Below are 14340 nucleotides of genomic sequence, written 5' to 3'. Positions count from 1 at the left end.
GAAAGCTATCCTTGCGGCGTGCCGGAGAACCTCCGCAACAAGCTCTCGCAAATATCCTTATTTCGGCCGTGTTATCGCGTGAAGTTACGTGAACTCAAGTGAACTTCTGTTAAATCTCCGGACCTGTTGCCGGAGCCGCAGAGCCACACTGCACCGTAGTCAAAAGGGCGGTGTGATAGGGGGTGTGCGGGAGTCGCGGTCTCTGTCGGCTCGGTAACCGCACCGGAGCCAGTGTGAGCAAGGGGACATACTTGCTAATCAGCTCTTCCTCTGGGATAAAAGGGCAAATTTGCTATAATATAAACAAAAACTCCATTATCTTGAAAACAGGGCCAAATCATCCCAGGGCAAAAAATTTATGACATTTTTTTTTTCACATTTATAAATGTAGTTTGCCACAGTTCAGTAAGAAAATGTTTTAGTTAATAATAATGAGCATTGAGAATTCTGAATTTCAGCTGTGGATGCAGGGCAGGACCTTGAGAAGCTGCCTGACGCTGTCAACCATAGATTGTAGAGATTCCCTGATGCCCAGAATGCTTTTGGTGTGAACGCACCATAAATCTTATTTCCAAAACTTCTTGAAAAGACGGTGCCACATACATCCCTCTATGTTAAATCCTACACCAGAGAACCATGAAAAATGTATCTAATTAAGTAAGTGCCATGTCTGTTTTGTTGCCAAACAACCTTTTTTGGAGGGCGGCTGAGGGGAGTGTTTAAGGGGAGCTCAGACTGCCATAAAGCTGTGCTTTAGGTAACATGAGCCATTCAGTGATGGATCCTATCCTCTTAAGTTACACAGGAGAGATTATGAGCCCAAACAAAGCATTAACATGTACATCGATGTGGAAAAAATACATTAATTGATTCTCAAGTTAAGTTAATACTGGGGTAAAAATTTAAAAAGTGTTGCTTTAAACAGATTTTTGTGATAAAAAAAGAGAGAGAGAAAGGTGAACAGTGATGATAGGTTCATTGGCTCAGTATGTATTTCCTAAAGAGCAGTGGTAGACAATCAGTAGATTATGGTATATCATGTAATCAAAAGAAAAAGTGCAATTTCCAAATTTCAGAGACTCTCTGTTTTGGTCTTGTTTTATTCAACGAGAATAAATCCCTAACTTTATCATTCCAGCCCTTTATGTGATGGTAATGAGCTTAAAGTGGGTTAACTGCTACACAGAAGGAAAGAGACAGCTAGGCCCAATCCCAAACTGGCCCCTAAACACCAACCCTGAACACTAACCCCCAATCTGCATCAGTTGCAGGTTCACTGGAATTTGGCAGCAGGTGTAACAGCGGCCTTGTGGCAGAGAAAAAATGTTCCACCAAATGTTCTGTTGTTTTGCTGAATCTTTGCCACACTGACAGAAATCACATGATGTATATTAAGAAAAAAAATTATTCCAAAATGGATGGTCCTCTTTGCAGTGGCGCCTCCAGAAATGTTTCATAGGGGTGGCCAGATGGGGCCACTAGGGGTGACACACTGAAACTAAAAGCCATAATTTAAATCTACTATTGTTGTAAACCTGCCTGTAGAAATCATAAAGACTTAAGTAAACACCTGCTCATATCTTGGATTGTTGTGTGATGTTTTTTTTTTTTTAAGATTAGAAAAAACAAGGGGTAAGGGGGAGGTAAGGAGGAATAAGATGGATTTTTTTGCATGTTTAGCTAGAAAAGTAACAATTTTTATTAAAATAATGATAAAGTTTGAGCCTACAGGGCTAGGTTATGTATTTCATCCCGTTAGTGGATTTTAAAAAAGTAAAGGAAAATTGCTCTGTTACAAAATTATGCTGTTCATTTTTTTTTTCTTTTTTTCTTGTTTCACTTGAAATCTTAAGTTCATAGCTTGTTTAAATAAGAAATGTAGATTTTAAATATATGGTTATGTGTATGAGAAATAGAGTCGCACTAGAAAGCAAAACTTGAGGAGGGATTTTTTTTTCAGCCCTGTAAATGATATCCATATGGGAAGGGAAAATATATTTTTTAAGGATAAATATTTTTGCAAAAAAAAATGTTAGCTTCAAGGTATCTGGCTTTGTGTGCGCCCCTGGAATAAGTGGGTGGTAATTAAATATGCTCAATTAGAAGCAGTGATGCACCAATCAATCGGCCATTTTTACCTTCATCAGGCTCTGGCCACTGATCAGCAAGTCAAATACCCCCCCCAAAAAATCAATATAATTTCTCCAGTTCATTTAATGCATCAATACTGAAATCTATCGCTTTTTAAGGGCTGTAAACATTACCAAACACTGTGTTTCCATTTGCTTTGCTTTTATTTACTAATAAAAAAAGAAAAAAGAACCAGGTTAAGGATCTCAAACTGGTTTTGATGCTTCACTTAGGATAAACTTGGAATCCTTGCAGTGTCTTCCGACTAAATTATTCATTTTTATTTATTGAAGTATCTGATCTGAAATAAATTTTACAAAAAAGAGATAATGATATACTAAGTGATGGATATCTTACATACAGTACATATGGTTTGACAAAGAAGTATTTAGTCATCAACTGATTATGCAAGTTCTCCTACTAAATCCCAGAATCCACATCGTCCGTCATCACTCCGACCTGCTCACATATGTACGGGGGAAGCACTTGCACAGTCATGTTAATCAAAATGTCAAAATGGATCAAACTTATTTTTTGGTCCACTATGGTCCGCAAATACAAACAATGTATAATAATAATAATATATAATTCTTTATGTATTCCCAAAAAGATAGTACATTTTTATTTAATTATAGCATTCAAACTACTAATACTTTAACATACAAGGAAGCAGCTTTGTCATCTTGATCGAAATATTTATTCATGCTGAAAAGCTTAGAAATTTACGGAAGCATACTGCATTTACCAATGAAAGCAAAATCAGACAGCTTATCTCATATTTACAAGATCAATATCTCGTAAGTATAAGATTATATCTTCTAATTATGAGATTTCTTCTCATAATTATAAGATATGATCTCATAATTACTTCTTAAAAATATCTGCATTAGACTGAGCAGTTCTCTGTACCCAGGTCTGACCTGATTGTTGGAGTTTCCGCTCCTGTTTTCCATTTCATCAATAAAGTATCCAACTATAACCCAAGGATTACTACTTGTGGAGTAAGCATGAAGCCATATGACCATATGAGAAAATCCGTCAATAGCTCCATTAATACAGATTCCGTATGATTTTAGTTTGTCATATGAATCGACATGCCACATAAAGTTGGGACGTCGTCTTAGACGACTGAAGCCTCAGCTGTACTCCTTGAGAATCTAGGATTTTTGAGTAGATACCAGACAGTTCTTTGGGACACCACAAAACCACCTGGAATACATTACAGATGTATTAATTTAGAGCTATAAAGCATTCTGTGCTGGTTTACTTGCTCCTGCAGTAAGAGTGCAACTTCCAACAAGTTAGAGTGGGCTTTTCGGCTAAATAATCCTAAGGACTTAAAGTACCTGCGCAATGCTGACAAACTAAAACTAATTCCATCCACATTGAGGAAATTCTGTGTTTCACAGTGTGACATAGCTAAAAGGATATAAAAGCATATTAAATCCGACAACCCAATCATTGTTGAAGTTTCATGTAGCATAGCTAAGCAATAACTGTCCTTCCTGATCTTCTAAGTATGAAATATTATCTCATAATTACGAGATAACAATCTCATAATTATGAGATAATATGTCATAATATTGAGATCAGGATCCTTATAATTACGAGATCCGTATCTCGTAATTATAAGAAAGGATCTCAGGAGCAGTGCGTTGTGAGGTTCCGAGCATCTGACGCGCGGGACGCGCTGCAAACGCAGCAGCTGCTGGAGTTGGAAAAATTGAACTTTTGCTGCTCGACGCTCCAAATCAACCAATCAGAGAAGATGATCTGGGAGCTGGCAGGGAGACAGACACATCACTGATGATACAAATCAATATGATTACTCCTCTGAAACAGTTTATTAACTAATAAATTAACTTAAAATGCCGAAATCTGCCCGGCAAAACATGTTCACTTTAATATCCTGGTGCCTTCAGTTTGGATTACGTACATGAAAACCGCCCTTCAGCCGCCACGGCAAACCGCGAACAAACGACCGGGCCAGAGACTGCTGTTGAATGGGATTCCTACTGACAGCGCACTGCTGGTATGTGGGGGTCTGAGCGGCTCCCACAGCAAAATAATGTTTAAAGGCAGGATGGTAATCTGGATGAACTGACTGCACAGATTAAGTTTTTAGGTGGACTTTCTCACTGAAAAACATATTCAAATTATTTTTTACCCATTGATAATAGCAAATATAGCTGCCATTGTTACAGGCAAATAAATGATAGGGTAGCTCCACCCAACGCGCATCAAACCCACTTTTCCACGGCACAGGCAGAGCAGCAAAGCTCCTTTAGCCGCGCGTATGAACTAAACTTGTACAAGCATCAAAAATGAAGCAGCAAGCGCGTTTTTGCTGCTCTTGCCGCTTGCGGTGTGAATGTAGCATTACTTTGGGCAGGCAATCTTGGATCTCACGCCTCGGTCTGCTGCACTGTAGTCGACCAAAATCCCGGACGATTTTGAAATTCCCCCCAGAATTTCAAAAAAGAGGACGTCTAATCACCCTACCATATGAACAATTAGATTTTTTCAGTGAGTGAGTGCTTGTTGCTATGATGCGTCTTTGCTCAGCGGCTTCACTTGTAAACCAATCAGCGCACAGCTCATCTAAATATTCATGATCATACCACAAAAGGAAGAAAACGTTTAATTCTGGGGCTCTTAACCAGGCTTGCATTAGGGCTCATAGAACAGCAAATGTGCCCTTTTCAGCCCAACTAATGTTACACACCCTATTCAGAGATCGTAAGGACCAGCGCCACATACCCTATATCAGGGGGTCTTCAACCTTTTTTCAGGCCAAGGACCCCCAAACTGATGGCGAGATGGAGCGGGGACCACCTAATTATATATAATGTATGATATTGTGTTGTCAAACTGGTCCTATAGTCACTCTATTACATATGGAGTCATGTAACGAAAGTAATTTCTCCCTGAGATTATCAAAGTATTTTTGATTCAGATTCCTCGTTAATGGGACAGGTGTTGTGAATTGAACGGTGCCCAGCTTGAAAGAGCTCCTGTGTGTTGCTGAATGTGTGCATTGATGACTGAAAGACATCTTCTGCCTCCATTTATCTGTTTACTACAGTGTGTTGAATTCATGTTAATGTGTATTTAAAGACATTTCAATTAGTGGAAAAAAAATGCAAAGGGGAATATAAAACAAAAAAGCCTAATCAACCAAACTTTTGCGACCCCCACGCAGTACCTTTGTGGACCCTCTAGGGGTCGCGGACCCCCTGTTAAAGACCGCCGCCCTATATAATCATTCTATGACCTCTTTAAATGAGCTACTTCTTTCTGGGAATTTCTTATATTTCTTAAGTATGTTGCATTTACTCAGTTTCAGAGAGAGTTTTGTTCATTTTGGTAAAAATACCAAATAACAGACGAATAACCAATAAGATGGAAGGTCTCACTACATAGCCCTGGAACATACTGCATTCCTGGTCATTTATTTTTTGTTGTTTACGGTTAAACTGGTGCATAGCTTATATTAGTTAGACTGCTTGTGCAGCAGAACCCATTTTCCAAGACTCATGACTTGTTTTTACTGCAGATATAGTGTGGAGAAAACAATTGACTCTAAGTGTGTGCAAGAGGGAGCGAGTGATAAAGTTGTGTATGCACTTCGGCATATCTGACTCAGTGCATTACCACACATAGATCAATAAGGATTCTATTCTTGGCCATTAGCTTGTGAAAAAGGGATAGCCTGCCTCCCCCAGCCCCCTTTTTTTTCTACTCTCTTCTCTTCCTCTTAACTTGCCTTGAGCTCAACCCTAGGTTCTCTCACTGACCAGTTGATTTTCCAGCTGGATGACGAAGAATGAACCAGATGCAGAGGCAAGCATCAAACATGGGAACATGGATGAACAACAAAGCTGCCGTTGGCTTTGTGGCGTGGACAGATCAGGCCACTCCTCAGAGGGTACATGTTGGCTTCTCATGTAATTCTCAGCTCATTCCTGCTCTACCAGGCTAAGGCTTCTCATCTGTGTCTGCTATAAGTGCTCCAAAGGGAGAAAACAAATGTCTGAGAGGTCACCCAGGCAAAAAAAATCCACATAAAACAAAGGAATCCCTCGAGGGAGTGCAACCAGCCAAGACTACAACACCTCTAATAACAAAACATACAGCAATGCAGAATTTATGAGACGTGAAGCCGTCATTAAATCCTTTCTTCAATGTCACCGTGGCATCAGATAAAGATACAGAGCTGACTAAACATCAGAACAATGTAGGAGGAGGATGACGCACGCCAAGGAACAGATACTGTATGACTCCCCTTTTTCCCCTGATGTGGTTCAGATAGTTTTATCAGATCTACATCAGTCAAATTCGAGAGATTCGTTGGATTTCAAAGTGACCACTTTCCCCATCAGGATCCCTACTTAGGATGATTTATCTCTAAGCTGATTGAAGTCGGACATCTTACTTACAGCCATTTTTGCTTATCCTAGGAAGCGTCCCTGTTTCAGCAAATCCACCAGCACAGACTTTTACCATAGGAGGAATTTCCTCGCCTGTCGGCTAATAGACATGTAAATATGCTCTGGTTATGTTACGCTGTTTTTGTAACAAAAACTGTAAACCTAGAGAATCTTTGTAATTGATCCTCCCATTTGCAACATAGGTGAGGACTGAGTCACAGGCATGGCTGCCAGCAGGTAGGAAAGAAGAAGCAACAAGGCGGACGGCTCTTCATCACACTGTAATGAGCTGGCAATGGCTGTTGGACAGGCAGAGGAACACATGGAGGAGCTGTAAAGGAGGCCTTACACAGGCAAGCTCGCGGGCGTTCTCTGAAGCTATACGACTCCCCACGGTGTCATTTTATGGAAAGCTGTTGTTTCTGCTTGCATAAATGTCCTCATATTGCAAGACAGCGGTGAAATTGTGGTGATTCGCTGGACATTGTCGATGGGAGTCAGATATTGAAATGTTAAAAAAACAGTCAACTAGAGACCATTAAAAGGTTAGCAAAAGAGTGCCTTAATTATTAAAATGCGCTTTTATCATCATCATCATCATGTCATAAGACATCTGAATGACTGCAGACTTACAATCCGCCCATAAATGAGATCTAAAGGTGTATCAGGTGCTTAACAGAGCTGCTCAAACAAAGCCAGAAAAAGGGGAAAACACTGCCATTAACTATATCATAAACTTTTATTTCATTAGCATTTTATGTAATTCCCCAACACAAAGTTGTGCATAGTCGTAAAGAGGAAGGAAGATGGAGCGGTAAAGTTTTGGACAATTTTAAAGAAAAATTACGTTTTAAAAATCACACTACATGCTTTCATTATTGAGAACTGTAAATAAAAGGGGTAAACCTACAATGCTCTCCCAGCAAGAAGAAAAATCAGAGAATTAGACTTATCTATTTGTCATTAGGTCAGCAGAACTGACCTTCCTGAAAACGACAAGCAGAAACCAACTGTAAAAGGGAGGCCATAAGAATCCCATTTAAGGTTTTGCACAACCCAGGCAGATAATATCAACATGTTGAAGGTGTTCTGGTCAAACAAGACAATGTTTAATCATCCTATAAAACATCATCCCTGCTGTATAACAACATGGCAGCATCATGCTGTGGGAATGTTTTTCACCAGAAGGGTCAGGGAAGCTGGCCAGACTTGATTCTAGCAACTGAAACCACACCATACATTGTTCTGTTTATACTTTTCAACATTTTAGAAACAAAAAAATGTGCCAATCTACCAATTAAAATCCCAAAGAACACAAAGTTATATTGGCTTATCGTAGAGTTAGAGTTACTAGAGTTAGGGTACAGCCATATGGAGAGGCTAACCCTGCAATCCAGGTGTACAATTCCCTACCCCGACACCCTCTGCAGCACGTCATCTCATTTTCTCTCTTTCCCAGTACTGCATACTGCTAAAAAATAAAGGTCATGCAAGCCAAAAAAAAAAAACAATTGATAAAAACACAGTGATGTTAGAGTTTGCAACACAAAAAAGAATGTGGTATTGTAGGATAGGAAAAAGATATACACACAGATATTAAATTGGAAACTAGTACAAGTTAAATGAACATGGTTAATAGTAAAGATACAACCTAAAGGAGATGAGAAAAAAATTTGAACTTCAGAAAGTCTGAACTACTGTACTGCTCAAGACCACTTTTGATTTTAGCAAAAAATCACCCCTATAAAGCATATTACATAAAAATAAATGCCTACTCAAGACTCTTGCATGGTGCTGCTGTCCATCAACCTCAGGCTCGAATGTTAGCTCACTTACCTTTTGGCGCCTCAGGGCAAAGCTTCCTGCAATAGCTCAAAATGAAAGGATACAATCTGAGAGCTCCACTCTGGGTACCGATGGCCAGGATCTTTTGCACGGGATCGAAAGCCATGGATGACGGCTGATAGGGGAAGCCATGACGAACAGTCTGGTGTGATGAGCAGATAGAAGACAGAGAGAATGGAAAAAAGTCAGATTTCATAACTGAAAATATCAATTTGCATTTCACAGCAGGGGGGTTGTTTTGACAGAGGATGTCGCACACCTGATTTCAGTAAATAAATAGCCCAGATGGATGTGGATGGCTGTTATGAAACTGAAATTTAAGCTTAAAATGGCAAATTATGGAGAAAACGAGACAGGATAAGGAGTAGATATTTTTTCTCTGTCTGGCTTTGTCTTTGGTTAAAAAAAAATAATATTCTGGCCTCCTTTTCCAAATCAAATGCCTATTTTCAGAAATCTTATTCCTCCTTTCTTGTTTTATGTTGTTGTCCTTTTCCTTTCCACGCCTCCCACATGAAGTCGTGATTACAGAGAAGTAAGGAAATAAAGTACAACAATAAAGTGCATTTACACATGATCTAGCTTGTATGACACTTAAAAAAAGTGTTCTTCTATTGATGTATGTCTGATTTTTTTTTTCTAGCAGTCAGTCAGGCATCAGCGGGCCCCTGGATTTGTTTGCTTTGTGGCAGACGGCTAAAAGATGTTACATAACGAGGACTCAGTGCAGCAGAGACACCTGCTTCTCTTGCAGGGAAACATTAAAGATAGTTCTGGTCTAGGCAGACAGGAAAGGTGCAAATGATTGGAAGATGCTTTAATCAGATGCCAAGCTGTTTTTTTTGTTTTTTTTTGGTGGGGTTTGGGGGGTTGCATACTTATACTGCTGTGTCTACAAAAGATTTAAGCTGTCATGATTCTCACATTGGTTGACCTAACTCTAAAGATAGACGTGTATCTTTTAAGAATTAAGACCGCTTGATTTTTACAGATTAGCAACAGCACATTCAGACAGCGATTTAAATTCCTAGAAGAACAGAAGGGAACGTTATTCATGAGTCTCAAAATCCCTTAATTCTGATCCCATAGCTTATCAGACAGACACCAACACAGGTAGCCTTGTGTATATTGAGTTGAGATGTATGAATATATCAATCTTTAAAATAAATTATATTAGTAATTCAAATTTGAAAGTGAAACTCATTTTTATGGATAAACAAAAGAAATGTAACAGCTGTAGCCCAAGGCCCGGACTTCCCAGTGTGGAAATCTCACTAAAATAGGGTGACCATCTTTTCATTTGGGAAAACCAGGACACCTTGGAGCAGGGGGGGGGTTGTTTGAAAGAACAAATGTCTCATCATCGGGATTTTCTCCGTGATCAGACGAAATGTTACTTGGCGCAGAACAGTGGTGAAAATTGGAAGTTCAGTTTAAAATAATACAACTCTGTGAATAGTTCCGTCTGAAATTAATGAAAATAGTTGTTTTAATGGTTATTGAGTCAGATATGTGGCGGTAATGTTTGATTTATCTAAAGGTTTTTATCTGTTACTGTGTAAATGAGTTTGGCTGTAATTTAAGGACAGATTCTAATAGATCTGCAAAGTGGGGACTATAAATCTGATAGGAGTTTAATTTTTTTATTGTTGCTTTGCACAATATGCTTAACTAAGTATTTTTTGTTGTTGAATATTAGAGATTTTGCAGATATATTTTTATACATACATTGTTTAGATTTACTTATGTATTTCTAACCCTTTTATAGTATAGAAAATCCCTTTATTGTCCCACAATGGGCAAATTTACAGCAGCAGAAAGATTATTGAAAATGGTCTCACAAATGTGGACCTTAGAAAAATGTATAAGAATAACATATAGGGAAGAGTTAAAATATAAACAATAAAATAGGCTACTGTAAAGTGTTTTAACAATATAAAACTGGAGAATAAATAACCAATATGCAGCTATGGACATTTTTACAGTATTGGATATTTGAAAATAGCAGCAACATCAGAGATGTGCAGAATGACAGCAGCAGGTTATTTAACTGACTAAGGTTTCTATCATTACATTTGATTTGATTTGTTCCTGCTCCCGGTGGTTGGAACATTTATTCCATTCTGGATTCTTGTGAGTGTAGTCTTTGTTTGCTTTAACTTTACAAAAGCTTTAAAAAATAAATCAATAAACAAACAGTTTGGAAAACCTCGGTATTCATTCCTTTCCTGCTTTGTGTGTCAACTTTCACGGTTGCTAAGCAACAGAGCATACGCCGGTAAAACCCGCCGAAGGGAGGACCTGTTCGAATTTACAGACAGAACTCTTCCGGCCTCCTTATTTTCAAGGACTTCGAAGGATCCAGTCTAGGTAGACCGCGTCCTTGGAGGATGCACCCCAGGTTTTTTCGAACAGAGCCTCTGATTAAGAGCAGGGCTGCCCGCACTGACGCGGCTCAGGGATTACGTCACACGGAGCGTCGTGCGCAGTGAAATCAGGACATTTCCTCACTTTCTAAAAAAAACCCGGGACGCCCGGGACAGGACGTGAAATACGGATATGTCCCGGGAAATACGGACGTTTGGTCACCCTACACTAAAACCCGCAACTGGGCTTTGCTTCATGGTCCTCTCAAAGCTGTGGAAAGATTTATGGGGATTTAATTTTCTACTTGATTTTTTTTTTCTTAATTATTTTGCAAAATCTGTACACACCCAAATTCTTTAGCGTTGCTTTTGTGAGTCACCTTTCTTCAGACGGTAATCTGCATTTTGTTACTGAAAAAAAAAAATAATAAGTTAGGATTTTCTTGAAGGATAGATTTAATACTACTCCATACATTAAAGGACTTCTCATATTTCCTTTGTAATTAATGCTGCCTACATGTGGTCTGGTAAAAATGATTCTTTCTAGTTGTAAAGTGGAAATTAACAGCACATTACGTTCAACTGCTTTTATTGTGGTAGAGAAGAGGAACATGGTGAATCCACAGATTATTCTGACCTGCCACTAGGGCAAAACAGATATAGGCTCATCTCCTGGTTCCAGTAAATCATGCGCTCACTGGCGTACACTACAGATCAAATGAGGAAATTGTCTACATCAGAACACAGCTTGCACGGTACCCTCTGGCTGCTATCCTCGACCGACTGCTAGCCTGATCAGATCAAACCAAACATCAAAGGTTATTTTACAACCAACACAACTTTAAATGACGATAACGCATAAATAAACGTATATTTCTGTATTGTGCAGGCTACAAACACCACAAAGGGACAATATTTAACAATGTAGTACTCATACTGAATAGTTTCCCTGCTCTCCGCCATTTTGAAAGGTCAAAGTTTACTTCATCTAGGCAACTCAGGTAACAAAATTTATTCAAGCGTTCCAGTTGAAATTATAACATGAGGGGTCAGCTTTTGGTATTTAAAACTGATGCTTCCGTCATGTGGTAATATAAATATGTTAAAGCTGTTGATGAAACAAAAAACTTGATCTAAACAATTTGGAAATTGTGTATGTATTAGAAAGAAAGAGGGATAAAGGTTTCCGTCAAATAAAATTTGCATCTTGTTTACATTGATACTTTAAGAACATTTTATTAAGTCTTAATATTTTTGATTTCCGCAGATTACAAGCTGGAAAGAATGATAGTGGTTCAATTAGAACTTACAAACTTTACCAGCTGTACACATATATTTGCATCTGTGTGTATTTGAGGCATTAATATAGTCAGAACAGTCTAAAATCCTGAATGGATTCTTTAGCAACCACATGGGTCAGAAGTGTGGGGGAAATCGATATCCAACACACAGTGCGGTTTATTAACTCCACACCTCGTCATTAAAGAATAACAGGGGAAATGCTAGAGTAACTTCACAATGGGCTGATATTTAGCATAGAATGCATGTAATTATCTTCTCTGTCATTAATCTGTGCAGTCTAGATGGAGGGAGACAGACATTTTTATTACTTTTATTTCCTCTAAATAGGTTGCAAGTCACTTTAGGTAATATTATACCCTGCAGGACAAAGAGCCTGGGGATGTTTTTTTAATGTGTGTATGAATGGATGAAGGAGAGGAGTTGAGGAAAATGTGAGCATGGGGTAAAAATGTAAGGGTAAGGCACAAATACATGACAAGCATTTTGCTAATCCAAAACCATCAGATTATGCAAGAAAGGATCAGTTGTGCCCAGCCCCTCGATATGACAGCTCAGGCCATGCGCACACATAGCAAACTCTGGCATTTTGCACAGAGTGTACAAACGCATGCCACCATACTGTGACCAGATTGGAAAAAGGTTACAAAATGCAACCAAAACAAAACTGATTTGGCCTGTCTGTTTCTTTACTGAAGTAGCTGGCCTTAATTAGTGCTTAAAAAAAACAAAAGAAATAATCACAAAACGCTTCAAAGATCCGCATTATCTGCTTTTAAACCTAAAAATAGTTGAGATGAAGACTTAAAAGAACAAAGGATTTCCTTTTTGTCCTAGTAATTATTTAATTATTTGCAGCTTTGTTGCATCGTATGCATCCTGAAATGGGATGAGAGGGAACCAAACAAGAATTGAACAGGCATAGAGGATGGGTTAAGTGGAGTCCCAGCGAACTGAGAGGAATCTAAGTCTCCCCCACCTTGCAGAGCTGGAAATGCTCGGATTGAAGAGTCTCCTGGATCAGGTTGTTCTCCTGGGGCCCTACTTGGACAGACGGCGTGGAGGAGGAAGAGGAGGAGGAGGAAGACGCCTCTTTCAAACCGTCCAGCACCTTCCTGATGTTGAACTTCTTCATCTTCACGCCGCGCAGCTCAGATTTGAAATCACCCGCAAAAAAAAAAAAAGAAAGAAAGATGAGTGCAGCCCACTTTCTTACTCGCGCGCGCACCCGCGCGCTCTGTCTCCCCTGATTTCCCCTGTGAGCGTCATATCATAGAGCATCTCCTTTAGCGCAGTGTCCATGCTGGGAAGGCGCAGCGCACAGGTCGCCTCTCTAAGGGGGAGGATAACAGTGGAGGTTGGCGTATAATTTGCTCGAATCCGTTCTCACTGCGTCCCAGCTCCACCACCACTGCGTCTCTGTTTTTTACTCCCCGCCCCTCTCGGACAGTGTGCGCCGCGTTTGGCTCAGCCAAGGCGGAAACGCGGCGCAGAGCTGGAGAAGCTGCTGTTGCTGCGCATGTCTGACAGAATATCTCTTAAAATCCTGCCACTTTTCCAAGCCACACTCTTCCCTCTCTCTCTTTCTCATCTGCCTCCAGCGACAACGCCCCCTCCCTGCCTGCCTCCCTCCTTCCCCGTATCGCATCCACGTTGTAGGGCTTTGCTCCGCTGCACCTGGTGTTGCGGGGATGCTACAGCTTTGTGCTGTATGCGTGGAGAAAGACAAGCAAACACACCGCTGCTTCTGTGCCATTCTTTTCCATTGCGCTCAGGCCCCATCAGCCAGAGGATTCTCTGCGTGAAGTGTTTTAGAAACACAAGCAAACAGTGATGAATGAGAAGTGAGATTGCTCACTTTGTAGGGTTATTGAGCTGTAAGGGTCAGCAATCACCAAACATCTAGTCGAATTATTTTTCAGATTCAGTCAAACAATGGATGGAATGTTATTATATATGTTTATTTCAGAGAAAATGTTAATTTAAGGTTATGTTTGAGGACAGTATCTCCTCTTGCTTCCACCCGAATAACCTTCTGAAACTCTGAAGGTCTCCATGGAACTCTTTGTCAAAGTTTTATATATATATATATATATATATATATATATATATATATATATATATATATATATATATATATATATATATATAATTTCTTTATTGTTTTTGTAAAACACTAAGAAACTGTAAACCTATCAAAATTAAAAGAAATAACCCCATTTTTCTATTGATTTAAGAATAAAAAAGAATTAAACTATGTCTGTGGCCAG

At 39.4% G+C, this 14340-nt stretch overlaps 1 protein-coding gene across 4 annotated transcripts in view; it reads right to left on the bottom strand.

The window, feature by feature from the left end:
• Nucleotides 1-13590, bottom strand: part of stxbp5a (syntaxin binding protein 5a (tomosyn)) — a 165109-nt gene extending 151519 nt beyond the window's left edge. For all 4 annotated transcript variants that reach the window (XM_038304198.1, XM_038304199.1, XM_038304200.1 and 1 more), the window contains exons 1-2: nucleotides 13050-13590; nucleotides 8450-8547 (exon numbers count right to left, since the gene is read on the bottom strand). In XM_038304198.1, coding sequence (XP_038160126.1) covers nucleotides 8450-8547; nucleotides 13050-13205 — 254 coding nt within the window. In that variant the 5' untranslated portion in view covers nucleotides 13206-13590. The remainder of the gene's footprint in view (nucleotides 1-8449; nucleotides 8548-13049) is intronic.
• Nucleotides 13591-14340: the final 750 nt, after the last annotated feature.

Source organism: Cyprinodon tularosa, unplaced genomic scaffold (assembly GCF_016077235.1).
Source record: "Cyprinodon tularosa strain WSP-4 unplaced genomic scaffold, ASM1607723v1 ctg528, whole genome shotgun sequence".
Lineage (NCBI taxonomy): Eukaryota > Metazoa > Chordata > Actinopteri > Cyprinodontiformes > Cyprinodontidae > Cyprinodon > Cyprinodon tularosa.
Note: the sequence above shows the minus strand (reverse complement) of the source record. Positions and strands in the feature narration are given on the sequence as shown.